Raw genomic sequence first — 27,932 nt, 5'->3', positions numbered from 1 at the left:
GGCTCCGCTGGAAAGGAGGCTGAAATGACGGATGCAACCATGGGAGAGAGACCGGGGGACAGTTTATTTACATCCGAGGAGGCTGTGCAAGTTTAGAGGGAAGCCGCAGCGTGTGTCTCCCTCTTTTTTACTTTCACCGACCCCCTCCTCCTCCTCCGCTGGCAGAAATTTATAAAGAACAAAAAATCCGACGAGGGAGGGAGGGGGGTTGATATACGCCGAGGCTGAAATCGAGAGGCGAACCCAGGGAAAGAGGAGTAATTTGTACACGGGACTTTCCCCCTCTTAGTCCCCCAAAAGGAGGGGGAAAAGTCGCAATATTGGAAACGAAAAGGAATGAGGTTGTAAGGGCGTGAAAACGTCTGCAATTGTGGATACTTTATATATTTTTATTTCGAAAAAATATGGCCGAGAACGTTCTGGACTCTGGCCCGCCTTCAGCCAAGAGGCCTAAACTATCCTCTCCGGCACTTTCCGCCTCAGCCAGCGATGGAAACGGTGAGTATTGTTGAACGATATCATTCGTTAAGGGTGTTATTCGTTAAGTTGGTCGTTTTTCGGCTGTTTCGGTGTACTTGAAAGAGGAAGAGGACGCGGGATTACTCTTCTGTTTTTGTCGTAGCTTGCTAACGTTAGCGCGCTAGCAGCGTCGGATACGTGCAGAGAAGCTAGCTCGCATGCTAACAGCCATTTTAGCCGGAGGTAGCTCGGTGAGCACCACTCGGCTAGCGCTAAGCTAGATAGCTGAATGCGGGGTCTTCAATGGACGGTCCCGTGTCTTAATGGCTACTTTAGCCGGGCTGGGTGATAAGCTCAACGCCAAGTTACGTCAAAGTTTTTGATGTCTTTCAGCTGCACCACATTTACAGTAAGTTACAGCCACTCCCAGGCTGGTATTTGAGTTTTTAAGGCTCCCAGCGTATGAAACAATCGGTTGTTTTGCCCCATCATAACTCGGACGCTCTCCCAACTAACGTTAGCCACCGTTAATAGCGTCAACTAAAGCAGAGGTTGCCTTGCTGGGGAGCTAAATTTAGGCCCACAGCACGGGTCCCACTGATTGTTAAACTCAAATTGCCATTGTTGGTTTGTGTTTTCTGTGGATGGCAGCAGCAGCAGCTGGAATAGTGGCCTGAGAACCAAACTGTGCAGCATGGACAACGACATGTCCTGCCACTGCAATATATTAACCACCGAGTCCAGAGCCACGAAAAACTACTCCAAGCACGAAATAGTCAACCAGATTTCACCATTTAATCTTTTTTTTTTTACTCTGAACTACTCGATTTTAGGCTGTCTACTTGGGAATAGGTTGTCAGTGTCCGTCAGCTTGTGTGGAAAGGGAGTTTTCATGGCGAAATCATTCAGACATTGCACACATGTTACGCTACCTTGCATGGCACATTTTTGAAGATCAGTCTTATGCTGTCAAGAAAAATGCTCTGCGAATGATTGCACCCAAATGTATCGTCTTCAAAGCGTATAAAGACCATTCGTGACAGTGTCGTGCAGGTTGTTCATAGCAAGAGTTCATTTTAGGGAGGAGAAAAAAAAGCATATGTCGAGAAATTGTTACAAGTTCTTTGCATGCAAGCTACTTGGTTTTTGTGATTCTTCCTTGAAAAAGCTGCTTACAATTAAAGTTAACTGCTGTCAACTGCAATTAGCTCATTTTCAGATTTGGTTAACTTGATGTTAATAAGGTCTGCAAGTACAGATTATGGTATTTTTGTGTATCATTTAATATACACTATTAATATTTGAATTCTAACATGTAACCAAACAACCAGAGTATTCGGCTTGTAGTTAAATTAAACAAGGAAAAAATCTAACTTTCATTCTTCTTAATGAGCAAATGTCCTATAATTTGTAATCGATGTAAAGATGCTGTTTGGGTGAGTTAGACACAATTTGGTACGTTTTTATGGTGTTAGGGAAAAACAGTGATTTACAGCAGAATATAATTCAGGACTAAATTAGATTGAGAAATTTGTGTGTGCTTTTTGGTCTTGATGAAGATTCAGAAAGACACATGATGTCAGTCTTTCTTGATGTCCTGAGCTGTGTGCTGTTGAGCCCACTGTATACAAACTGACACACTGAGTGTGCGACTCTACGGACTTGGCTCCATTTTGTGGCGTTATTACTACTAAACAGCCCATTCGTCACCTTGTCTGTTCAAACCTGTCTTTGCAACATGTTGAATCACTTCTCTGGTCAGGGATTAGTTGTCTGAGCAGACACTGTGGGTGTGCGTGTTTACATATATGTTTGTGCATACTGCTTCACACACACACACAAACACACACAAGTTCTCACCTGTAGTTTGGTGCAATCTTTATTTATTTCTGACAGGGGAAAAAAATTGGTCATACACCTCAAATGCTTCTATCAGTTTTTACCGTCAAGCATTTTCACTCAGTCGTGTTGAAAAATGAAGGATTATACCAGCTTACCATGTGGCCCATTTTTTTGTCTTCCTCTCACCCTTTCCCTGTTTTGTCTTCCATTTCGTTGTCTCCCTCCCTTTCCTAAACTTTGGGTTTCTTCGCCATTTCAGATTTCGGTTCGCTGTTCGACTTGGAACATGACCTCCCAGATGAGCTCATCAACTCTAATGATCCTGGCCTGGTCAATGGTGGGGACCTCAACCAGTTGCACACCACCCTTGGAGGGCCTACAGGTTTGGGTCCTGGGGGAGGCGGTGGAGGAGCAGGAGGAATGGGCCTTGGGCTCGGCCCAGGAGGAGGTCCCGGTGGTGTTGGCGGAGGCCAGGATGCAGTGGCCAAGCACAAACAGCTGTCTGAACTCTTGCGTTCAGGGGGACCCGCCTCGACCCAGCCGGGACACCAAGGAGCTATGGGCAGCCCGGGAGGACCCACTGTCATGGGGCAACACTTGGCGAACATGAAGGCATCCCCTGGCCAGGGGCCTCAGCAGATGATGGGCCAGGGACAGCAGCAGCACCTCTCCCCCCAGCAGCAGGCCAACATGATGCAGCAGAATGCCGCCGCTGGAATGATGGGTGGCATGAATAGAGCCATGATGGGAGCACAGCAGAAAGGAAATAATGGACAGCAGCAGCCAGGCATGATTGGGAGTCAGGTGATGAATGGCTCCCCCAGGATGGGCTTCGGGAATCAGGGGATGGGCGGCAACAGCAACCTGTTAGCTGAGACCCTACAGCAGCAGGGAGCTGGAGGCCAAGCCGGGATGAGAGGCCAGCAACCTGGAGCACTGAACAAGGTACGAGCTCTTTCATAAACACTTTTTTTTTTTTTGTTGGTGGAAATAGTTCAACATTTCACCCATTTATTTTAATTTGATGGACTTTAGTACAGAGAGCAAAAAGGCCATAAATGCCAGCTGTGGTTGAAAATAAAAAAACATGTTACCCATGTGGTGAGGTTATTGAGACTCAAATTATCTGGTCGTTAATGCTCAAAAACCTTAATTTGAAAATAGAAACGTGCATTAAGAACTAATTTAATAACTAATTATGTTGTTAACAGCATAAACCTCATTCCTAACTTAGTGAAACTTGATTCTTTACATAACTTAAACAACAGTTGATGGACAGATTTTTGCATATGATTGATGATTTATTACACATCAAGCATATATGGGATCCTTTATTATTTATGTGAAAAGGAAAACCTATTCACAGGCTCTTTTTAAGTTTTGCTGTCTGACTGCAGGCTTTATTTAGTCTTAAAGACTTGATTTTTTTGTCCATAGAACCACTCAATAGTGCTTTGTGTCTATGACTTTATTAATGTAATTTTACAACCATTGAGAGATGTAAAGTAGGCTTATAGTTGGAGTTCAAGTGGCAGAAAACTGTTGTGTTTGTGCGACTGGCGCTCCCACAGGAGTGACGGTAAGAACGCTGCAGCGGCAGACTGCTGCTACTGAATGAATGTGGTGGAGACACTGAGGTCTGATTCAGCGGTGCAGATCAAAAAGCAGCGAGAGGATTTCCAGGTCATGTTTGGGGAGCAGTAAAAGAAAAATGCAGGTTGTGAAGATGAATAGAGGAATTAGACAGGAGAGTAGAAAGACGGGGTACTGATGAAGAATGGATCTGTCACTTTAGTCTCTGCTTAGAGAAAGATGAACTATTCATAACAGATCGCTGTTACCCACACTGCTGGTTACTTATGTTACAGCTTGAGTCTATCTCGGTTGTCTGTTTTAAGCGATTGGTTTGTACATGCTTTAGGCAATTTTCTAATGATTCGATTAAACCTGATGTTTTAAGTAACCTGTTTAATTGATTGATTACAGTTTAGCTGTGTAGAAGTGGGTGACTTAATTGCTCTTTAGCTTGAAAGTGGTTTAAAAACAGACTTGATTTGATTCTCTTTTGTTTTTTTGGGGGGGTTAAAGCTTTTCCCATAATTTTGTTCATGTAGTGAGTAAATCTTCATTTAACAGCTAATATTGAGATCATGGGAGACCCTGTGATATCATAGTGGGATCTGCCAGAACTAGAAATACCGGCACATGTCCAGATCAGATGCTGCCGCTGATCATTTAACTGTGGTTTCAGCTCTATAATTACATGCCTTCTCACTGTTTTTGTATTTCTCCTCCTAGATGGGGATGATGGGCAACCCAGGGGTCCCTTTCGGAGGTCCGTATGCAGGGCAGGGGAATCAAGGTCTTGGAGGCGCAGGGCTGGGCCCTCAGCTCCAGAATAAAGGTCCGATGGCCAACAGCCTGGCCCAGTTCAATGTGGACAAGAAGAACCAGCCAATGCAAGGAATGGCTGCCATGGTAAGGAGTCTATACCGCCCAAAGAAATGTTCATGTGTCAGATGGAGGAAAATGTTGTTCTCTAATCCTGATCCCAAATTGGCAGACTTAAGCATCGACTCCAAATCATTCCCTTATGTCTCACCTCCTCCCACGAAGCTCGCCTCCCACTGCACCGCTGTTAGACTCCTCTGTGTTCTTACCCGACCGTGACTATTTATTTTCAACTCTCCTCTTATTGTTTATTCACCACCCCTTTATCTATTCTTACCCTCCACCTCCTCTCCTCTCATTACTCCTTGTTACCTTCTCCCTCACATTTCTCCGCTTCCTGTCTACGCGCTTCTCTCGTCTCATCCGTGTAACCTCTTCCTCTTCTTCTTCTTCCCTCCCACCTCTCACTTTACTGCAGGGCTCCCAGCAGTCGCAGACAGGTGTGGGCGGTCCTTCCGGTGCACCTGTGGGAGGGGCCCCCGGGATGGTGCCCAGCGCTCAGGGAGGTCTAGTGGGTCCTGGCGCCCCGGTTTCCGCCGCGTCGGCCGCAGCCGGAGCGCCACCCACAGCCGATCCCGAGAAGCGCAAACTCATCCAGCAGCAGCTGGTCCTCCTGCTCCATGCGCACAAGTGCCAGCGGCGGGAGCAGGCAAACGGTGAAGTCCGGCAATGCAACCTGCCTCACTGCCGCACCATGAAGAACGTCCTTAACCACATGACTCACTGCCAGGCTGGCAAGTCCTGTCAAGGTGAGTAGAAGTGATGTTACCTGTGTTTGACAGCATTATTCAAGTGGTATGGAGGATAGCAAGTAGGGTTAGAACTGGAGTTATCCTACTTTATATTACTACAAGAAACACAGTGAGACAAAAAGCCTCATTTATGCATCCTTTTAACAACTTACCATTTGAATACTTCCACTTTTACACAGCTTGTGCCTCCGTGCTATAAACCCCAACTGTCCTCCAAAAACTACTCAAACATAAATGAGCCATATGGTTACATCAGGTAACATATTCCTTCAGTGCAACAGACATGGCCGGGGGTACATACTCTGACAACAACTCTGGGTGCATTTAACTTTTATATTTACTATATATATTTATATATATGGTAGTTCTGTGTGGAGCAGATGACACTGTGCATGCTGTGGGATGCAGTGCAGAATTGACACCGCTTTGCAAGGTTGACAAGCTGAGCGAAATAATCCTCCTAATGAAGGTTTATGTCACCCAATGAAACTGTATAGCTCTCAGGCACATGGCACAGGAGGCATAAGCTTTACAAGGTTGTGGATAAACAGGAAATACTTGTTGGTAGATTGTTAGTTATTTAGGTAAAAATGAAAATAATAAAATAACATCATCCTCAGGTGAACTTCCTAACAGTTTTCTGTGTTTTTATTCTGCGTCTTTCCCCATCCTTCCTGCCCGTCTCCCCCTTTTCTCCATCCTCAGTTGCTCACTGTGCATCATCGAGGCAGATCATCTCCCATTGGAAGAACTGCACGCGACACGACTGTCCTGTGTGCCTGCCGCTGAAGAATGCCGGGGACAAGAGGAACCCGCAGTGTGAGTGTCTGTATCTGACCAAACAACAATATTCTTCTACCTTCCTTTTGTTTCACGTTACACTTCTCAGTTATTGTACACAGATGATAACTTAATGATGCCATTATTATACAAAATGCCATTGTTAAAATTTAAAATTAATAAATGGCTAAATGACATGTTGCAAGAGAGATAAGGTGCATACATGTGTCATAAGTTTGATACATGTGTCTAAAAATATTTCTATTACATTTGTGATGCTTAATTGTCTCAGTGTAATCATGTCATTTTCACCATGAGTCTTCCTCAGTGTGAAAGGAACTTGAGAAAGTGTGATTTTCAGTGAGGTTTTTAGTGAGTTGGTCTTAAATATTTATCCGTAGTGTTTTCTCAGGCTTCAGCTAATTATATGCTCTCAAACCCATCCGATGTGTTATTAACCCCTATTCTCCTATGTCCTCACAGCTCTACTGGGTGCGGCCGGCGCAGGTCTTAGCAGCTCTCTTGGGGCAGTCTCTGGTGGCCAACCAAGCGCTCCCAACCTCAACCCACCGAGCCAGATTGACCCGAGCTCCATAGAAAGAGCCTACGCAGCCCTGGGCCTCACCTACCAGGGAAACCAGATCCAGGCTCAGACTGGCCAGCCCAATATGTCCAACCAAGGGCTGCAAGGCCAGGCTGGCATGAGGCCTATGAACCCAATGGGTGAGTTAGCTTGCAAGTAGGAAGAAATATACTGTACAACACCATGTCGTAGATATTTAAAGAGGTCTTAGTATTTACACTTACTGTCAGAAAGAACCCTAACCTGAATAGTGCCAAACAAAAAGTAGCTGTCATAGGGCTCCTTGGATATAGTCTGATTAACTCCTTCTTATGATGCCAGGTAGCTTGAGTGACAAACCAAGGAGAGAGTTCTATAACTGCATTATTAGTCACAGAGGAACACAAGTATTGCAATCATATAATGTCTCGTCTTTTCCACATCTAGGTGCGAATGCTATGGGAGTCAACGGAGGTGTGGGCACTCCGTCTCAGAACCAAGCCAGCCTGCTGCAGGACACCATGATGCACCTCAACGTCAACAGCCAAGGGTGAGAAGAACTGCACGCACCGTAATCTGATGCGTTTAACACTTAAATTAAAGGGCTTTACAAGTAACCGTTTTGTTCAATTCTACATCAGGCCGAGGCCCACATGTGTTTTTAAAAAAAAGAAGTAACTAATGTAACAATGTCTTCCCGCTCTCTTCCAGTCTGTTAAATGATGCTGGAGGGGTCGGCTCCATGCCCACAGCAGGCCCTCCGTCTTCCTCGGGCATGAGGAAAGGCTGGCACGAGGACATCACGCAGGACCTACGAAACCACTTGGTACACAAACTGTAAGTATCAACAATGGAACATATACAGCCCCTCATACAGTTCATTTCATCAGCATTTAATCTCAGCTCTCTTGGCTTCATACCTTCCAGTTGTAAGCTAATACGTGGCTGTTTGACTTGAACCAGAGACATTTACAAACATCTACCATTGCTTGTTAGTAAAGCTATGATTAGGTTTTAGATATCATATCAACACAACAAAAAAGTGCAGAAATGACATATTGTGTTTACTTTACATATGTAATGCTTAATTACTTTAAAGCTACTGAGAGAGGAGTTAACAAATGCGTCATTTTTAACCTCTTTCTCCATTTCCTCCTCTTTTCATTTCTTCTCCCACCCGCAGTGTTCAGGCCATCTTTCCGACTCCAGATCCCGCCGCCCTGAAGGACCGTCGGATGGAGAACCTGGTAGCTTATGCCAGAAAAGTTGAAGGAGACATGTATGAGTCAGCCAACAGCAGAGTAAGTCGCTCTCACTTTTAGCTCAGTGCGTTATTCAAATAAGGAGAGGCGAGTGCTGGGAACTGCACTCATCTGCCAAGCCACTCGGTCAGTCATAGGTCGATCTCAAAGATTAATAAATATATAGTCTATACGCTATTGCGGGATGTGACTTGAAGATAACTTGAAGTTTGAAGGTCGTGAATCAGTTTTTGCCAGTTTAACAAAAAAAAAGATACCAGGATAATCCACACGACCAAGTATTTAATGCGTTCTATTTTTCTTACTGCCCCTCTTACCTTTTTTGCCCATATTTCTTTACCCCCCCTTTTTTTTTGGCAGGCTGAGTACTATCACTTGCTAGCAGAGAAGATTTATAAGATCCAGAAGGAGCTGGAGGAGAAGAGGAGGACCCGGCTCCAGAAGCACAGTCTGGGCCTTGGGCCTGCCAGCATGGGTCAGCCTCCCACTGGACTGCCTCCAAGTGAGTGGACATGCAGCACATGTAGACTTGGATGAGATAATTGTCACACTGGGCCGCACGCATTCATGTGAATGATAATTTAATCCGACGGAATGCGACATTGTGACATTTTATTATTGTTTTGTCTCTCTTACCTCACGACATGGTGCAGATTTGTCACTTTGTATCATATTTATATTATCTTGATGTCCTCTTTTTGCTGCTTTTGGCACAATGTTCTTAATGTAAATCTCATTCTTTCCTATGTTACATTTTCTAAGAAATAAAATGTCACCGATCTTTCCTGAGCGAAAAGCAGTTTTGTAAGAAACCTCTTCACTCTGGCGAGGGAATTCCCACCTTTCTTCCCTCCTCATTTTCTTACTTTCCTGCCTCTGTTTTTACAGACGGTCCCCTCCCTGACCCATCAATGGTGCGACCTGCTGGACCGAATCAGTTGGTCAACAGGATGCAGGGCCCAGGTAAAGAACCACTCAGGACTGAAACCCAACATATACATTTATTAGTGCAGCGCCTGTTCAAAATGTGCCTGTTCCTAACAGGCTGATTGCTTGGCCATCAGCATTGTTGCTTTACTGCATAGAAAAATTGATGACAAGATTGATCACATTGGGCTCTTAGTTTATTTCCTGCACCTTCAGTGTAGATTTGAGTGGGTATGTTCGCTCAAAGCGCCATGTCTCGTAGTGGCGCTTCACAATCGCCACAGTCTCAGAACCTATGAGACTGGTTTTGAACTGGCAGTGGGAAGAGGGAACATTCTTGATTTAAAAGCAATTTTTTTCTTTTTAGAGCATACTGGGTGATTTCTTCAACTGTACTTCTCTCGTCTCCCTCTGTGTGTGCATTTGTGTACCGTAAAGTGTAGAAAAGCTGCAGCAGTCAAAAGTTAGGCTCCGTCATATAACTTATTAGTTATTTCGCTCATCCCAAAACAAACTGAATATTGAACGTGTCGCATGTCCAAATTGCACAAAATTAACGGATAAACAGTTGTCAAGATATTTACTAGTATTAGACTAGAAGCTTGTGATATTTTCCTTGCCCTGAATTATGTGTTCAATTATCAATCATGTGTTTTGTCAGGTATGAATCAGTTCAATCAGATGGGGATGCAGTCTATGGGCCAGAGGTCCACGCCTCCTCTACCCATGGGAACATCTGGCAACCAGGTCAGTACCCAATAAAGCATTTGTCCCGCTGTTTTGTTTTTAAAGCAAAGCCTCGTTTCTGCTGAGTTTTATATACTCAGAAGATTGTTTTTAATCCATGCAATTGGCTTTTTTGAACCGCAGCTGTCCAGAGGTTAAAAAACAAGTTTTATGAAAGAACAAATTGTCACCTGTTAAGAGTCTGTTCGTGCTTTCAAAATGACTGTTTGTTGCTTTCTCCCTTTTCTTATCTTTGCTGCTATTTTTGTTATCAACAACATTGTTAATAACTATCCATTAATAGTAGATAAAGTATTAATATTTGACTGGGCTTTTGTGTGTGTGTGTGTGTGTGTGTGTGTGTGTGTGTGTGTGTGTGTGTGTGTGTGTGTGTGTGTGTGTGTGTGTGTGTGTGTGTGTGTGTGTGTGTGTGTGTGTGTGTGTGTGTGTGTGTGTGTGTGTGTGTGTGTTCTAATCAAACTGCTTGGTAGCAACATTTTGTGAAACCTTTGCACGTGCTCTCTCTTACTCCTCTAGATGGGAATGGTTGGTCCCAGGATGGGGCAGCCAAATGTCAATCAGCTGCAGAACCAGTATCTGTCTCAGGGACAGTTTCCTGGCTCAGCACCAGGGGTTGGGACAGCTCAGCCTGGGATGGCCCAACCGGGAGCACAGGGAGGCATGACACAGGTAAAGTGGCCTGTAGCTGTTAGTCAGATATTCTCTGTTAGTAGACGTGTGCCAAGCTGAACTGAAATCGTTGCTAGAGAGAGATGTTACATTCAGAAGCACTACAGCTATCTGTATGTTATTTTAGATGTCAGGTGTTGTTAGAATTAATGTATAAAATATTTCCCTTCATAAATTTGAGCTCAGTGAAAGGATTCCAAGTTGGATGATACTTTCAGTCTTCTGTGTGGCTCTGTTTTGTTTTGACTTCTCAAAACAGAAGAAAATGAACAAAAATGTGATTTCTGTCTAACCTGACGCACCAGAACCATCAGGGAAATCTTCCTTGGAAATAAGGACACTTTATAAAAAAAAAACTAAAAAAAAAACTTGGCAGGCGATTGGATGAATCATCTGTCTATCACCGTCTTACCTCGGAGGCAGCTGCATTCGTGAAACCACACAGCCACAACTGGACACAAGCGCATAACTTTAACTTTAAGCCTGACGAGAAGAATTGTTGCGTGATCTTCGATATTTTGTGATGTCGTGAATCCAGCTGCTTTGGAAAGTAACTCGCTGTTCCAAGTTCTTAAAATGAACTGCGGTAAAATGTATAAATGTGTTTGTCTGACCAACCAGGAACACTCAAACTACGCCCCATTAATTCCTGGACAGTCTGAGAGTACTAGCAGGATCCCAGCAGGGAATTCTGGGGGCAGGAGCTCTGGCTTGGTGAACTAAATGTTGAAACGTAGAGTTCCTAAAAAATGCTCCTGGGTTCAGAAAAAAAAGGCAGAAATAGGTCAAATTGAACATTGGAGGACTCTGTGAACAGCTTCTGCTTCAATTGCACTGTTGTTGTTGTTGTTGTTGTTATAAAGCTGTAATGTCTAGATTTATATGTAATTATTCCTACATGATACTTGTTTATACATATCTATGATTGTCAATCCTGTCTTTTAACTCATCCTCGTCTTCTGTCCTCAGACGCAGATGGGCACTCCTCCCTCTCTCCCAGTCGCCAGTCCTCTAGCGCAGCCAGGTTCAGCCAGTGCTGCCAGCGGGGTTCCCTCTGTGGGGCCTATGGGTCCTCAGAGTGTGGGTAGCGTAGGTCCCAACTCATCTGTCGGAGCCCCCGCTTCCTCAATGACTCCATCTAACACAAACCAGCAACCCAACTCCATCCCCCACTTGGGAGCCATGCGCGGCTCGCCCTCCCCCGCTCACAGCCGGTCCCCTACCCCTCACCAGACACCCCCCAGACTAGCCGGGTCCCAGACCCCGCAGCCGCACACCCCTAACGCACCGCAGCTGGCTCCACCTCCGGCCCCCCAGCAGAACCAACACAGCCAGGGCCCCGGCTCCAACAAGCCCATCCAGCAGCCGCATAGCGGGCAACCTGGTTCCACCACTCCATCCCATCCCGGAATGGCCTCCAACTCAACGCCACACAGTGCTCAGCTGCCACGCACTCCGGTCAGTGTCCCATATCCCGTAACTCAAGTCCTGGAAGGCACTCTGTGCAGGATTTGTTGATCGCTGTTTGTAAACACGACATTCAAAGTTGGCCCCGCATCCCCGGCTAAACGTCTCTCTCATTTGCTCTCTGTGCCTGTATGCAGGGAGGCGGGGCTGAGACATACACGCAAACACACACACAGTAGTCTGCTGCAGAACACAGAGTCCACAGCGGACAGAATGAAACTGACATGACTTAACTCGAGTGGACTATGTCTGCTCGCTGCCCAAAGTGCAACAAAATCCAGCAGTGAGGGATCAAAGAACTGTTGAACATCGGGGCTGTATTCGCCATGTTCGTAGCTTCCTCTTATATGCATTCTTATTATCTGGTACCTGGTCGCTACGTTTTTATACACTCACACCCTGCACACAGTTATTGGCTGAAGGATACACACCCACTCCCTAAAGGCTGCAGCCCAGAAGCATCCCAAACACAACCAAATAATAACATAAAAGCAAAGGGCAGAGAGTCTGTAGATACATACACCACCACACACTTCTAATGGGTCATAAGTGATGATTTAGAGGGATTACTATTGTATGAATAAATCCTGCACAGTATACCTTTTTAAGTATTATTTCTGATTGCTGCTTTCTTACATGTAACTTGCTCTTTATCATGGGACCAAACATTTTTACCATGCTGCAGTTATTAAACCGCCCATCCTGGGTTTATCTAATGTCTCCTGTTTCCACTCACCTGACTTCATGTCTGTGTCTTTAGTTGTCCCAAAAGGGTTCATTCGCTGCAGACAGTCAGGCCCTGACTCCAGCCTCCGTCAGCAGCTTGGACACTTCCTCCCAGCAGCCGCAGTCCAACACCTCAGCCGCCAACCTCGACTCCAAGATGGACATCAAGCAGCAGGACGAGGACGACGAGAGCGACGCCGGCAGCTGCTCCAAAGGAGGGAAGCTCAGCAACATCAAAATGGAGGAAAAACCTGTGAAACTGGAGCTGAAAAAGGAGGAGTGCTCCGGAGAGGGAGGCAAAGGAGCCTCCATGGACACGTCGACGCCAACGCCAACGTCGGGCATAAAGACGGAAGACAGGAAACCAGAGGTGAAGGAGGTGAAACAGGAAGAGGAGACATCGGATGCGGTTGTTCAGGCTCCAGTAAAGAAAAAGAGTAAGGAGAAGTTTAGTTTTTACCAGAAAATTTTAACTTCTGATCTTGTGTGCACCTTTTTTTTTAAATGAACATCTCACTGTATATTGTTATTGATCCAGATTGGGGGTAAAACCAACCATTATTCCTTCACTCTTTTATCTCCTACTCTCTTATCTCCGTTTCTTCCCAGTCTTCAAGCCGGAGGAGCTTCGTCAGGCCCTGATGCCCACACTCGAGTCTCTCTACAGACAAGACCCAGAGTCTCTGCCCTTCAGAATGCCCGTTGACCCACAACTGCTGTGCATACCTGTAAGTATCCCTCCCTCTGGTATGAAACACAATACATCACTTTTTATACCTCCATCACGGCGACAGCCCCAGCTGGAGGCATTATGTTTTTGGGATTTGGGTTGTTTAAACAAATTTCTTCAAATTAGGCGCACACGTCCACTTGGACTCAGGGATGAACTGATTAGATGTGGTGGTCAAAGGTCACTGTGACCTCTTGAAACACATTTTTTGGCCATAACTCAAAAAGTCACACACTAATTATATCAAAGTTTCACACAAATGTCTGATAGGATAAAAATGATGTGTGAAGTGGTGACATTTTATATCCCTAAGGTCAAAGGTCAACGTCACTGTGATATAATGTTCTTCAAAAACACCAGAACTCAGGGACGGAACTGTGGACTGTGATCATATTTCACATTTGTTAGAGTACTGACTTGGTGACACTAATCTCCGGTGCCCACCTTTAAACTGTGTTTATTCTAAAGATCTGTGATGCTGAGTTGAAGACGTGTGAAACATCCACGTTTTAGAATTTGTAGCTTCTTTGCAGCAACATTCATATCTGAAGCATTGTCTGCTGTCATGGCTACAACTTTGTGTTAACAGAAACAAATTTACCGGCCAAACATATGAACACAGTCATGGAAAACAAACTTTATTCAATTTATTCTAAGTCTCGACTACAAATATTGCATGAATCTGGACAAATATGGATGTAAACTGCAACGTCACTGTGTGTATTCTTCTTCTCATTTCATTGAAACTGCCTCAGAACTTTACTTGTTTATGTAATTAACTGCTCAACTCAAATCCATCCTCATTGTAATGTTGCAGGACTACTTTGACATCGTGAAGAACCCCATGGACCTATCTACTATCAAGCGGAAGCTAGACACAGGTTAGTATTCGCTGCTTAATGCTACACAGTTTTGTAATTCACAACAGGCTGCATTTAACTGTCTTGTGCTTCTTTTTAAAGATGAATTAAAACAAGGGTAGATTTAGTGATGCTATGATTTGTGCACTTAATGGACTCCAGGAAGGGTAGAAGAGTAGTTGCTATCTTGGTAGTGACTAATGGAGATATAAATAAATGACAGCATGAAGGAGAATATTCTGTCTGTATTTTTATTCAACATTAATTTTGGTTTTTACTCAGTGTAACAAATAAAAGCAGCCCTATTTTTCTTGCCGCTCTTTTTAAAAAAATTTTTTACCCATCATCCCACACTTTGTGCTTTGGTTACAGGTCAGTACCAGGATCCGTGGCAGTACGTGGACGACATCTGGCTCATGTTCAACAACGCCTGGCTGTACAATCGGAAAACATCTCGAGTCTACAAGTACTGCTCCAAACTGGCCGAGGTGTTCGAGCAGGAGATCGACCCCGTCATGGAGAGCTTAGGCTACTGCTGCGGGAGGAAGGTGAGACATGGAAACGCAGCGCCCAATGGACTAGAAATGGAAAATATGTCGGTGTAGGGCGACGCTTAAGTAAAGATGCTGAACGCCAATGTAAATCTAAACTAGATCAAGTAACAGGCTGAGCTGTAACATTTTAGTTTCAGTGATGTAAAACCATTGAAAGTTTGAAACTGAGAAGATTACAGTTTTTCTTGGCACAGCCTGTGACTAATATCAACAGGTGAACAGCCTTCCTGAGTGTAAAACCGAACTGTTTTATGACATTTTCGTTGAGCTGAGAATAAGTCTGGATTCGGTGGTGCACGTGTGTAAATGTTTTTGAGTGCGTAGATGCAGAAATCACATCCCCTCACTCACATCTGAAAATGGAAGCAAGCGAAGTGGGTTCATAGCTAAATTTGGCCTTGGACACACCACCACCGTATCACATTTCAGATCTCATTAGACTCAGCTATTTTTGGTTTTGCACACAAACAAAACTGATTGGATCTTATTCTGAGAGGCCAGCTCAACAGTTGACTTCTGACAATGAGACTTAAACTGTAATTACTTTTGACAAAACAAACCCAATCTGAAATGAGTTTAACTCTCTACAGGGAGATAAAGTATATAATATATTAGCACAATATGAGTCTTTAATTCTATCATGTGCTGTCACAGTTTGTGTGAACTACCACTGGTAGCTGATTCTTTTCTTATGGAGGTTGTATTGATTAGGAGAGGTGTGTTAGTATAAAGTTACTATTGTTCATGATTTAATACGTTATTCATCTGTTTCTTTTGCTTCTGTCCATCAGCTGGAGTTCTCTCCTCAGACACTGTGCTGCTATGGAAAGCAGCTGTGCACTATTCCCCGAGACGCTGCTTACTTCAGCTACCAGAACAGGTAATGAGGGAGGGAGGGGAAGTCTCGTGTTAATACAAGGTGGAGGGAAGGACTACATCAGTGGACGGGGCTAGTAAAAAAAAAAAAAAAAGCAAAAGGGGATTATAGCAGAGATAAATGATAAATGATGGAAAACAGGTTGCATTTTTGATAAAGTCCGTCAAACAATATGAAGTTGAAACCCAAGTGTTCATCTGATTAATGATCTTTCACTAAACGCTTCCCTTCACTTCATGTTCCCCATTTTTTTGCACTGGCATTTTAACAGTTGGGTCCACTCTTATCACATTCCTGCACTTGATCATAGTTTGAATAAATCTATAAATGACAGATTGTTTGGAAAGTGTCCGAAAACGTCTTGATTCTCTGATGCTATTAAAGGTTTGGCATAAAATCATCTTTTGGACGTTTTAATGGAGGAAAACGCAGCAATAATGTTAAATTGTAAAGTTTTATTGCTGCTGTTTAAACATTCTGACCCATGTTTTGTACACCTGTAAACAAACTTGCTACTTGTTTGTCTTGCTCCATTTAAAAACCTTACTTGAATGTGAAAAAGACCGACTTTAAAATGAGCCGCTGGAATGAACCAACAGCTGAGCAGTCGTGTGTGTGTGTGCGCGCTTTATTTGTTCACATTTGTTCAGTGTGCGTGTGTGTGTGTATTATGTCTCGTGCTACAGCTTCCTCCTGCAGTTCCCCCCTCCCGTTTTTTATTTTATTTTTTAGTTCCCTGTTGGTTCTTCTCCCGCTCTGTTAGTTGTGACGCTGATTGTTGTTGCTCATCCTCTCATGTCCAAATTTTGCTAATCTGTGCTCTGCCTCGGCTCTCTGCTTTGTGTTGTCTTCGATGTTTGTCTCGTCTTCTTCTTCTTTTTTACAACCCGTCTGTCTTCCCGTCCGATGGCTTTGATTTCCGCATTGGCTTGCTTTTGCCTTGACCAACCATGCACCTCGAAATCCATCCCCCCCTTTCCCCTCCCCCTCCCACCCCCATTCCCCTCTCATGACTGGCTGTGTGCGTGACGACTTCCCCGCTGTCCTGCGCTCCTACTACCTGCTTGCCCCTGCTTGCGGCACCCTGCCTTGCCCATGTACCTGCACCACCACCACTCGGGTGGCCGCCCTCCCCCCCCGTGCGCTGTCTGTGATTGACTGTGCTGTGGCCGGAACGGTGTAGTTCACCAAAATTTGGGCTTATTGCTAACAGGTACCACTTCTGCGAGAAGTGTTTCAACGAGATCCAGGGAGAGACCGTTTCCCTGGGCGACGACCCCACCCAGCCACAGACGTAAGTGTTTCTGAATTGAACAAGAAAGATAACTGCACATAAAAATCTATTTGAAAAGTTTTATCATATGTTATTAACTAACCAGCTCTAATTGACATTCAGGCTAATATATCACTGGCTGTAATTCCAGTTATTATAATTGGCTCAGGGACAAATAAGGGTTGGCAAGATGAGCAATAAAAAAATGTTAAAAAATAGTTTAAAAAGCAGCATCAGATTTGTGAAAATATACATTTAGTATTTTTGTTGGTTTTATGTCATTTTAAATGACATTTGCACCATTTTCTACTAAAAGTAAAGCTGAATGCTGCTGAAAATGTCAAATGGTGTAACCACAAAAAAATAAAATGATAACTATTAAATATTTTATCCACCTACAGTTTATTTTAAAATAATTATGTATAAATAATTACTTAATTTAAAAACATCAAATAAAAAAACAAACGTTTTGGAGTGATGTAATTTTACATCATTTTGACAAATGATGTAAAATGATTTATTCCACGTTTTAGTTCACATTTATTTTCCTGTATATAATCAGATTTTTATGAAAAAGTACTGATTACACCAATTGACACTGAGTGACATCATGTCATTGTCCCAATTATTAACTAACCCTAACCCATCTGTAAGCTGACTTAATTTGATCTTAAGACGTTGCTCCATCTCAATACAATTTATAAGTACTCATTTTCAGTGTAATTACCATATTATGTGGCTTAATATTATGAATAAATAAAGGTGTAGTCTAATTGTCAATGGCATTACTGCTGCAAAATATTTTTGATTTTAAACTAACACATTCAAGGTTCAAACTTTGGAAAGTTTGGCCGTTGTAAATGAGAAACTGTTTAAGATTCCCACAGTTTAAATTGTGTTGTTCTACGTATTCTCACACTACCTTTTTTTTAAAATGAATTTCAGATCCATTAACAAAGAGCAGTTTGAGAAGAAGAAGAATGACACACTGGATCCCGAACTGTAAGTTGACCACAAGTTTCAGATATCTTTAGCGGGAGAAAACAAGATTCAGCTAAATAGTTTCTAAAGAGTAAAGTGTGTAATTTGTATCTCAATCCTTCTTTTCTTTCAGGCTTGTTGAATGTATGGACTGCGGGCGCAGGATGCACCAAATTTGTGTCTTGCACCATGACACAATCTGGCCATCAGGGTGAGTAGAAGCTCTTTTTATATTTCCACTTCTCAAGGTTCACATGAAAGTCCTGATGTCATTCGCTAAATATCTGACCCCTTTTTTTTCTGTTTGCTATGACTCAGTTTTGTATGTGACGGCTGTTTGAAGAAGACCAATAAGACGAGGAAAGAGAACAAGTATTGTGCCAAAAGTAAGTGGAAATATGTTCCTCTCATTTCGGCTTCAACTTCACACACACACACACACACACACACACACACACACACACACACACACACACACACACACACACACACACACACACACATTGATCAGGCCTTGTTCAGTCATTTGTCGGGTGTTTTAAATCAGTATATCTTGGATGTTTTATGTCAGTGTTCAGCACAAACTTCTCCATTTTTGTCTGAAGTTTCATGAGAAAACTGGAATTTTATAGATTTGCAATAAACAGGTTACTTAAATATTCAAGTCATTTTTCTCCTTGCTGTTTTTCTCAGTTGTTAACTTAATATAAACATACTTGTCCCATTCTCTCTCCTGCACAGGGTTGCCCCAGACAAAGTTGGGCTGTTACCTAGAGTCGAGGGTGAATGACTTCCTGAAGCGCCAGAGCCACCCTGAGTCCGGAGAGGTCGCCATTCGCGTGGTGCACGTCTCTGACAAAGTGGTGGAGGTTAAACCAGGCATGAAGTCCAGGTAGGAGAAGTAGAAAGAATCGTACTTGAACTGATCTTTCTTTCTAGCTTCGGATTGTAGAAATCTCCCATCTTAGACATTGAGATGTCAGGGGGTAAAACAAGAAAACACATAATTGAATATTTAGTGATACAGTTCAAATAGTTGGTTCTTTATATTTAGTTAAGAATCTGTTGAAATAAAGTAAAGTAAATTGCCTAGTATGTTAAGTTATTTTTTCTGTTGTTCTGTTTAATTGTTAAGTTCATATAAGTTTTCAACTCGTGTTTTTTGTCTCCAGGTTTGTGGACAACGGAGAGATGTCAGAGTCTTTCCCCTACAGGACAAAAGCCCTTTTTGCATTTGAGGACATTGACGGAGCAGACGTCTGCTTCTTCGGTATGCACGTTCAAGAGTACGGGTCCGACTGCCCTCAGCCCAACCAGAGGTAAGTACATGTTTACAAAAACCCCAATATTGAATAAATAAATAAACTCAATTTCAGTTGTTGACATTTACATTGAATTTCCTTCCTCTTTCTCCCACTCAGGCGAGTATACATCTCCTACCTGGACAGCGTGCATTTTTTTCGGCCTCGTTCTCTAAGGACAGCAGTTTACCACGAAATCCTCATTGGCTACTTGGAGTATGTGAGGAGGATAGGGTAAGTGCTGCATATTGTTTTGGAACAGTCTCTATATTAATAAAAAATAGATAAATAAAGGACAGTTGAAGATGGTTTGTCCAATCACAATCAGTCTGTTAGCATCATACTAACTGTGTACCATCTCTTGTGTTTACTCCTCAGCTACACCACTGGCCACATCTGGGCGTGTCCACCTAGCGAAGGGGATGACTACATCTTCCACTGTCACCCCGCAGATCAGAAGATCCCAAAGCCCAAACGCCTCCAGGAGTGGTACAAGAAGATGTTAGACAAAGCTGTGGCAGAGCGGATAGTACATGACTTCAAGGTAGAAAGGCAGCATTTAACTTAAATGTATTTATTTATTTTGGGATGATGTTATTTATGAGAATCAGGAGAACTAGAAGATGAGCATCAATGTACATATTTGCTTGTAATGACTGATTTAGATTGTATCCATGCAAAATAATAACTTCATCTTCAATTTACCCCCAAAAGGATGTCTTCAAGCAAGCCACAGAGGACCGTTTGACTAGTGCCAAAGAGTTGCCTTACTTCGAGGGCGACTTTTGGCCCAATGTGCTGGAGGAGAGTATCAAAGAACTGGAGCAGGAGGAGGAGGAGAGGAAAAGGGAGGAGAACAGCACTTCGAATGAGAGTATTGATGTAAGGAATCCTGCGATCTAATGATATGTCGATGTAGAGTCTAGAAACGGCACCAGGCTAAAGGTTTGGACACACCTTCTCATTCCTTTGAAGTAGGTGATCTCTGACGAAATTGTTTTTTTCCTTTCCTCATTGTGCAGGACACGAAAGGTGACAGTAAAAATGCGAAGAAGAAGAACAACAAGAAGACAAGTAAGAACAAGAGCAGTCTGAGCAGAGCCAATAAGAAGAAGCCAGGGATGCCCAACGTTTCCAACGACCTATCACAGAAACTTTATGCCACTATGGAAAAACACAAAGAGGTATGAGAAAAAGAAGGATGATGGAATGCTCATACGAATTAAAATACCTGATTGCAACTGCACAGGCTCATCTCACCTGTCCCTCATCTGTTCTCTCCCTGTCCTAGGTGTTCTTTGTGATCCGGCTAATTGCGGCCCCCATGGCAAATGCCTTGCCCCCTATCGTAGACCTGGATCCCCTGATGGCATGTGACCTCATGGATGGCCGTGATGCCTTCCTGACGTTGGCCCGGGACAAACACCTGGAGTTCAGCTCGCTGAGGAGGTCCAAGTGGAGCTCCATGTGCATGCTGGTGGAGTTGCATAACCAAAGCCAGGACCGCTTCGTCTACACGTGCAATATGTGCAAGCACCACGTGGAGACTCGCTTCCACTGTACCGTCTGTGAGGTGAGTTGCAGGAGGGTAGGTTCTTTTGGTGGGTCTAATTGTGGTAACAGCTATTGACAAAAGAGGATATGTAGGTTAAAGGATTTATCATACTATAAAACCTAATGCATATCACTTCTAGACATGTTTAACTGTGATTCATGTCTTCTCTCACAGGATTACGACCTCTGCATCACTTGTTATAACACTAAGGGACACGAGCACAAGATGGAGAAGTTGGGTCTCGGTTTGGATGACGAGAGCAGCAACCAATCTGCCGCCACCACTCAGAGCCCCGGAGACTCTCGTCGTCTCAGCATCCAGCGCTGCATTCAGTCCTTAGTCCACGCCTGCCAGTGCCGAAACGCCAACTGCTCTCTGCCGTCCTGCCAGAAGATGAAACGCGTTGTTCAGCACACCAAAGGCTGCAAGAGAAAAACCAACGGTGGGTGCCCCATCTGCAAGCAGCTCATCGCGTTGTGTTGCTACCACGCTAAACACTGTCAGGAGAACAAGTGCCCAGTCCCGTTCTGTCTGAACATCAAGCACAAGCTCCGACAGCAGCAGCTGCAGCACCGGCTCCAACAAGCCCAGATGCTGAGGAGGAGGATGGCCAGCATGCAGAGAGTGGGCCAACCTGCTCCTGGAGGAGCTCCTGGGGGCAATGGTCTGCCCTCTCCAGGAGCTAACAATGGAGCAACTGGTCCTGGTACACCTACATCTGTCGGCACGCAGCCTCCAACCCCACAGACACCCACCCCAGGGAATATGCCTGCTCTCACTCAGCAGCAGGCAGTTGGGATGGGTGGAATGGGTGGAATGGGGGGCATGGGAACACCGGGACAACAACAGCAGGTCCAGCAGCAAGGTGGCAACATGCCGCCTCAACATCATCTCCATCATCAATATCAACAAATAGGTGGAGGAGGTGGAGGGGGCATGATGAACTCTCCTCAGCAGCAGATGGTCCCGCAACTCCAGCAGCAGCCTCCAAATGTCCCACAACTCCAGCAGCAGCAGCAGCAGCAGCAACACCCTGGTGGTTTGCCTCCGTACAACCCCAGACCACCAGGAGCCTCTCCACATCACCAGTCACTGGGCAAACCTGGACTGGGCCCAGCCACACCACCCCAACAGCAGCAGCAACCCAACCAGGGCCAGGGGCCCATGCCTGTACCAGGGCAGCAGCAAGGCCCCCCTCTGGCTGCTGTAGAGACAGCCCTAAAAATCCAGCGCCTTGCAGAGACCCAGAGACAGATGGCTCAGGCCCAGGCCCAAGCCCAAATCCGTGGCTTGGGACAAGGGGGCATGATGCCCCCTCATCCTCAACATCAGAACACCCAGGCTCAGATGGGCATGCCCCACATTGGGGCCCAGGGCATGCCCCCCCAGGCTCAGGGAGTCGTAGGCAGGACTATGTTAGAGCAACAGGGAATGCTTGCAGGGATGCAGCAAGGTGGTCCTCAGTCTCAGCTGCCTCCTCAAGTTCAGCAGCAGCTCCAGCAAGTCCAGCAAGCAGGTGGTGGACAACTTCCACCAGGAAACCAGCAGTGGGGTGCTGGAGGACCAGGCATGAACCCACAGCAAAGACCAAGCATGATGGGTCACATGGCACCACAGCAGCAGCCAACTGTTGCCCAGCAACAGCAGCAGCCAATGAATCAGCAACAACAACAAACAGGAAACCGTGGGCTAATGCAGGTAATGGGGCAGGTAGGAGGGGCAGCAGGGGCAACCGCTTCAATAGCAGGTGCAGCAGGAAACCTTCCCCAGGCAGCACTACAGGATCTCCTACGGACACTGCGCTCCCCAAGCTCACCCCTTCAACAGCAGCAAGTCCTCAACATCCTGCGCTCCAACCCAACCCTCATGGCTGCTTTCATCAGACAGAGAGCAGCCAGGTATCAAGGTGGTCAGGGTGGTCCTGGAGGACCAGGAGGGCCTCCACAAGCAGGCCCTGGAGGTGTGAGGTTCCAGGGGGCTGCAGGAGGGTTGCCTGGTGTAGGAGGGCCTGGGGCTAACCAGCTGGCCAACATGGATGGACAACAGCAGGTTAATGTGAATCAGGCAGGCCAGCCAGGAATGAACATGGCTCAGGGTGGAGCAGCAGGAGGGAACATGCCCACCATGGCTCAGCTGCAGCAGTTACAACAACAACAACAACAACAACAACAACAGCAGCAACAACAACAACAACAGCGCCCGATGTTGCCTGGAAACCTGCAGCAACAGCAAATGGCTGCGTTGCAACAGCAGCAGCAGCAACAGCAGCAACAACAGCAACAACAACAACATGGAGCAATGCAAGCAGGGCAACAAGGCAACATGTCCAGTATGACCCCACAGTTCAGAGAGCTGCTGATGAGAAGACACCTGCAGCAGCAGCAACAACAACAGCAGCAGCAACAACAACAACAACAACAACAACAACAACAACAACAGCAGCAACAGCAACAGATGGGTAACCACGGGCAGTTCCAGCAGGGTCAGCAAGGCTTCATGCAGCCTGGCCAGGGACAGCCAGGGGTACCTCCCTCTTCCCAACCCCAGCCAGGGGGTGGAGGTGTAGGGGTTCCCCAGCAGCAGCAAGGAGGGCCACAGGGTGGGCCAGGTCAGATAGGCCAGCAGCAGGGCTACACAGTAACTGCAGCTATCCAGCAGAGGTTCCAGCATCAGATGCAGCTGCAGCAGCAACAGCAGCAGCAACAAAATTCAATGGGTGGGCTTCAAGGACAAGATGGAGGGCCAGGCGGGGGTGCTGGAGGACCAGGAGGACCTTCGCTCCAGCCTGGACAGGGCGGACCAGGACAGGGGCAACAACAGCAAGGTGTAGTTGGCGGAGCAGGCGGTGGGCCCCCACTGCCACAGACGACCCATAGCATGCTTCACCAGAACCTCCAACAGAGGCTCCTGCAGCAGCAGCATCTTGGTGGAGGCTCTCCAGCCCAGCACACCAGCCCGATGAGTCCCCAACAGCAGATGGCACAGTCCCCCCACCCTCATCTCCAAGGACAAGGAGGACTTGGTCCAGCAGGGTCGCTCAGCAATCAGGTCAGGTCACCGCAGCCCTCGCCGAGACCGCAGTCGCAACCTCCGCACTCCAGCCCGTCCCCACGCATGCAGCCCTCCTCCCAACCACAGCCCTCACCTCACCGCATCTCCCCGCAGACCCAGACCGGCTCCCCCCACCCGGGCCACATAGGCCAGCATCACCCCAGTATGGCGCCGCCCCAACCTCCACAACCCCAGCAGCAGCCGTTATCGCAGCAGCCAGGTAGTTCGGTAGACCCGGGTCAGTTCAGCTCAGACCAGAACTCCATCATGTCTCAGCTGAGCGGGATGACGGGGATGCACGGCGGGCAGGGGGGGCCGTCGGACATGTTGGGCGGGAATAACAATAACAACAGCAGCAACAACAACCAGGAGCTAGGAACGAACATTAACCACAACAGTTTAGACCTTATGTAGCCTTGACTCCATACCGTCTTTCTGTCTCGATGCTCTGATCAGTCGCCCCGAATCACAAACTGCCATGAAAGGAGAGTGAGGCGGGACTACGGCTTCGGGGTTTTAGAAGTTTTTATTTTTTATTTAAATATTTTTGTGACGTATAAATAAGAACTGAAGCTTCCTTCCTATGGGAGATGCAACATAAATCTTAGAAGTCAATAAATGAATAAATTAAAACAATGGTAAGTTATTGCTGTTAATATATATCTATATATTTTTGCCAATTGTGTACAAAAAGGTGGAAGGGCAATGTTTCAGGTTGAAGATGTTTCTTCCTTAGTCTATGACAATATTTTTGGGGACTGAAAAATTTTGCCTTTTTATCAATATTTTTAAGATTTTAAATGTGGCTAAAAATTAAAAGTGAGTTGACACGATGTACCTTTTTATTTTGTTTTTTCCTCCTGAAATACCCAGTCATGATTGTATCTATTTTGCAGAGAATAAGTATATTTTATTTCTGAATTTATTATAATTTTTTTTTTCTTTCCCTGAATGGATCATAAAACAAGCATCAACATATCTTCCGTTACAGGAGTCGTCTTCTGGACAGTTTTTCGCAGCAAATGTACATTATATGGCGACTGCAACAATTCACGTATATATAGAATATTTTACTTTTCTTAGGTGGGTGGGAGGGTGCGTTTTTTTTGTTTGTTTTTTTTTAATTTTTGGACAGGCTTTATAGGTTTGAATTAAACCTTTAACAGTGTTTGGGGGGGAGGGGGGTGATGGTTGAGACTGACGGCGGGTTTGGTCGTATTTTTCGACCAGATCCACAGAACAGCCAGAAATCCTTTGCACCCACGGGCCACCTCTCCACCCTCCATCTTCACTTACCCTATGAATGTGCACACCTTCCTTACCCCCACCCACCCCCCGAACCCCAAAACTGGAGGGATGAACTGTTGATGCCTGATCGTCCGGCTGTCGGAGGCATATTCTGCCCCTTTCTTTTACTTTTCTTTTTCTCAAGCTGGCCGATATTAAAAATGTCATGTGTGTACATATATTACAACCTTGTTAATGAACTGTGATGTGGAGAAGAGGTCGATGAAGTTGTCATGTTTTTGGGCTGCAGAGGTTTTTAGAAAGTCCTGCCTGTGTCCTCAACCCCAACGGTTTCCCTTTTCACTAGTTTTTTTCCCCCCCTCTCTCTTCCTCCCCCCTTTGTTCCTCATCCTCATGACTGCCTCTCAGTCACAAGGTTTAATTCAATGTTAGTACTGTACAAAGTAAGAAATGGTGGACTTAGATACTGTTTTTTTTTTTGTAATGAAAGTGAAAGATGTAAAAAGAAACTGTACATACTTTAAAAACCTTATGAGCAGAGAGAAATTATTTTCTGCTGCTCGTTTCCCCTCTTTGTTTGATTGGATATTTGCTGTATCTGTAAAAACTACAAAAAGTACTCCTGAGCTACTGTACAGTATTGAGATATTTTCTAAAAGGTACAGTATGAGGTGTAGTAGGTCACAAGCACCAATGCGCCTTTTTCTGTGTATTTTTTGACAAGGTTTTAGGGAGGGAGGGGGTTATCGCAACAAGTCACACACCTGAGCAATCTCAAAACTTAAAAAGACACGGAAAGCCGCACAAAGCAAAGCTGAGGCAGGGGGGGTTGATTTAGAGGTGTGATGTGGAAGAATTTAAATTTGGTCATTTAGCTTTTTATGGAGAGGACTGAAGACACAATATTCACATGCTCACTATTTTTCTCAAAAGGTTGGGCTTGCTGGGTATATGGGGAGGGAACGCATCAGAACCAGGTGGCAATATATCTTGAGACTTATTTTATAAGAAAAAACAAGGAAAAACTGTCTTTTATATATAGATATATTATTTAATTTTATTTTTTGGAAATAAAACTTGAAGCTACAGGAATTATTAGATAAAACATGTTTTTGTTTTGTATTAAAGATGTTATGGTGATGCAAAAAGACACTGCAGACAGTCATTCAGTTTGCCCCGGGGAGGCCGTGGAGTATATTATACCATCCTTTTTGAAGAAACGTTTCATGTACATGAATATAGATGTAAACATACTGAGTCACTGTACAAACTGATGGCAACTGAACAAATAGTTTTGTTTTTATAATTTCTTCTCCTAAAAAGAGACTGGAAATAAGACTATTTAAATATTTGTTTAGTATTCAAATGGAATCTTTGACCACTTTTTCGTTCCTCTTGTTAACAATTTTGGTGCTTGCTGAGAGAAAGCAAAAATAACTGTTGCTCCATTTTCATTAGTTTCTTTTTTTTTTTTTTAAGTTATTTTGGTGGTCTGATTGTTTTTTGCCAATAAATTAATTGTACAATAAAGTCTCTTTGTACCATTGGAAAAATATTTGATTGCTGCTATTGATTGATATTATCTGCACATGAAGAAATGACCATTTGAGCATCACTTATTGGAAGTTCAAAGTATCCGTAGATTAGGAAAAGTGTAAAAAACGTATGCATTATCTATTCGTAAAATAGTTTTGAATACATGTAAAAACGGTTCTGTACTTAAATGATCCGGGTGGGGAGGGGGGTCAAGTCTCATTTGTTTCAATTTAATTAGTACTGAGTTGCCACAACTTGTTCCACCCTTAACTAAAAAAAGCAAATCATAAAGATTTTAAGGGCGCGTATATAATGTAAACCATACAAAAGGAATAATATCGAACATTTGAAGTCGAATACGAATATTCTGGACATTGTTTTAGGTAAATAAAAGCCTAAACATAATTTATGTTACTGGCCAATATACACATTCTTTTTTTTTTTTTTAACTTAGTGGTGCAGATTAGGGAAGTGAAGGAGGAAATGACAACATTACAACATTTTTATCACTATTTTTGATAAAGATCCATGGGTCCTAGTGTCTAATTAAAATATTGCTATTAGCTAGTTGACTGCTGGGAAATATTAGGCCGTGAACCAGTTACTGTATAAGGTTGTCGTCTACGTTATGTCCGAATGCATAAAAGTCATAATTTGATCCTTTTTCTTTTTTTTAAATTAAAAAATAATCTTGCAGGCGAAGGCTGAAATATAAATTTGGGGTAACCAAAAGCTTTTAGTTACTTTTTGGACTTTTTAAAAAGTTCACTTAGTGTCGAACTTAAGTGACACCTTTAAATCTGTAACGACATATAGACACAACTGTATCAGTAACTGAAAACCTCTCAGTTAATATGAATAAGCAAGACAAGTCAGATACAAATGATATTAACATTTATTTTAATATTACCATAGAAATATTCTATACACAATGACACTTCTGTAGACTGGAGCAGGTAATGTGCAGGTTTACATCACAATAAAGTGCAAGGTTCTTCGCTCGGTGGTGGACAAAAGCAGCACAAGCGACCACGTTAGGCAACGTCAAAATCAAAGTGCTTGTTTTCTTGTCATGTCGGCACACTTAGATATGGCATCATTTATCACAAACTGTATAAAAAACGATTCTGTTTTGGCGTGACAAACACACAGGTATCTCATTTTTAAAGAATAAATATACATTCAGGTCAATGTAGAAAAATAACCACTCAAAATTCTCCTTACTGTCTCTCCCGCTTCCTCCTGCTTTAGTGTCTCCTTGTATTTCAAGTCTTAATAACGTTAGAGGAGGATCGTGCGTTCGTACAGAAACCAAATAAGCA

The 27,932-nt window shown here is 44.3% G+C and overlaps 1 protein-coding gene across 2 annotated transcripts; it reads left to right on the top strand.

The window, feature by feature from the left end:
• Positions 1-237: 237 nt before the first annotated feature.
• ep300a (E1A binding protein p300 a) lies at positions 238-26,621 on the top strand. 2 transcript variants are annotated; one of them, XM_062442098.1, is made up of 31 exons: positions 238-498; positions 2,561-3,246; positions 4,600-4,779; positions 5,171-5,501; positions 6,210-6,323; positions 6,768-7,007; positions 7,294-7,396; positions 7,558-7,683; positions 8,030-8,147; positions 8,469-8,610; positions 8,997-9,071; positions 9,697-9,782; positions 10,299-10,451; positions 11,421-11,909; positions 12,679-13,081; positions 13,254-13,372; positions 14,192-14,255; positions 14,607-14,782; positions 15,580-15,668; positions 16,879-16,959; positions 17,884-17,940; positions 18,053-18,130; positions 18,238-18,305; positions 18,661-18,811; positions 19,092-19,238; positions 19,341-19,454; positions 19,599-19,764; positions 19,935-20,102; positions 20,243-20,404; positions 20,512-20,793; positions 20,950-26,621. In XM_062442098.1, the coding sequence occupies exons 1-31, from the start codon at positions 405-407 to the stop codon at positions 24,238-24,240; spliced, it is 8,553 nt and encodes a 2,850-aa protein (XP_062298082.1). In that variant the 5' UTR covers positions 238-404; the 3' UTR covers positions 24,241-26,621. The 2 variants fall into 2 exon arrangements, with proteins under 2 accessions (XP_062298082.1, XP_062298081.1); XM_062442097.1 differs by having other exon boundaries at positions 6,210-6,329.
• The last annotated feature ends 1,311 nt before the right edge of the window (positions 26,622-27,932 follow it).

The sequence above is a fragment of the Scomber scombrus genome, chromosome 21 (genome assembly GCF_963691925.1).
Source record: "Scomber scombrus chromosome 21, fScoSco1.1, whole genome shotgun sequence".
NCBI lineage: Eukaryota > Metazoa > Chordata > Actinopteri > Scombriformes > Scombridae > Scomber > Scomber scombrus.
This window is presented reverse-complemented; position numbering and strand designations above follow the sequence as displayed.

Coding starts and splice junctions, on each gene's coding strand:
- ep300a (XM_062442097.1), top strand. CDS start 405: ATGGCCGAGAACGTTCTGGACTCTGGCCCGCCTTCAGCCAAGAGGCCT. Junction 5,502..6,209: donor GGCTGGCAAGTCCTGTCAAG/GTGAGTAGAAGT, acceptor CTCCATCCTCAG/TTGCTCACTGTGCATCATCG. Junction 15,669..16,878: donor TACTTCAGCTACCAGAACAG/GTAATGAGGGAG, acceptor TATTGCTAACAG/GTACCACTTCTGCGAGAAGT.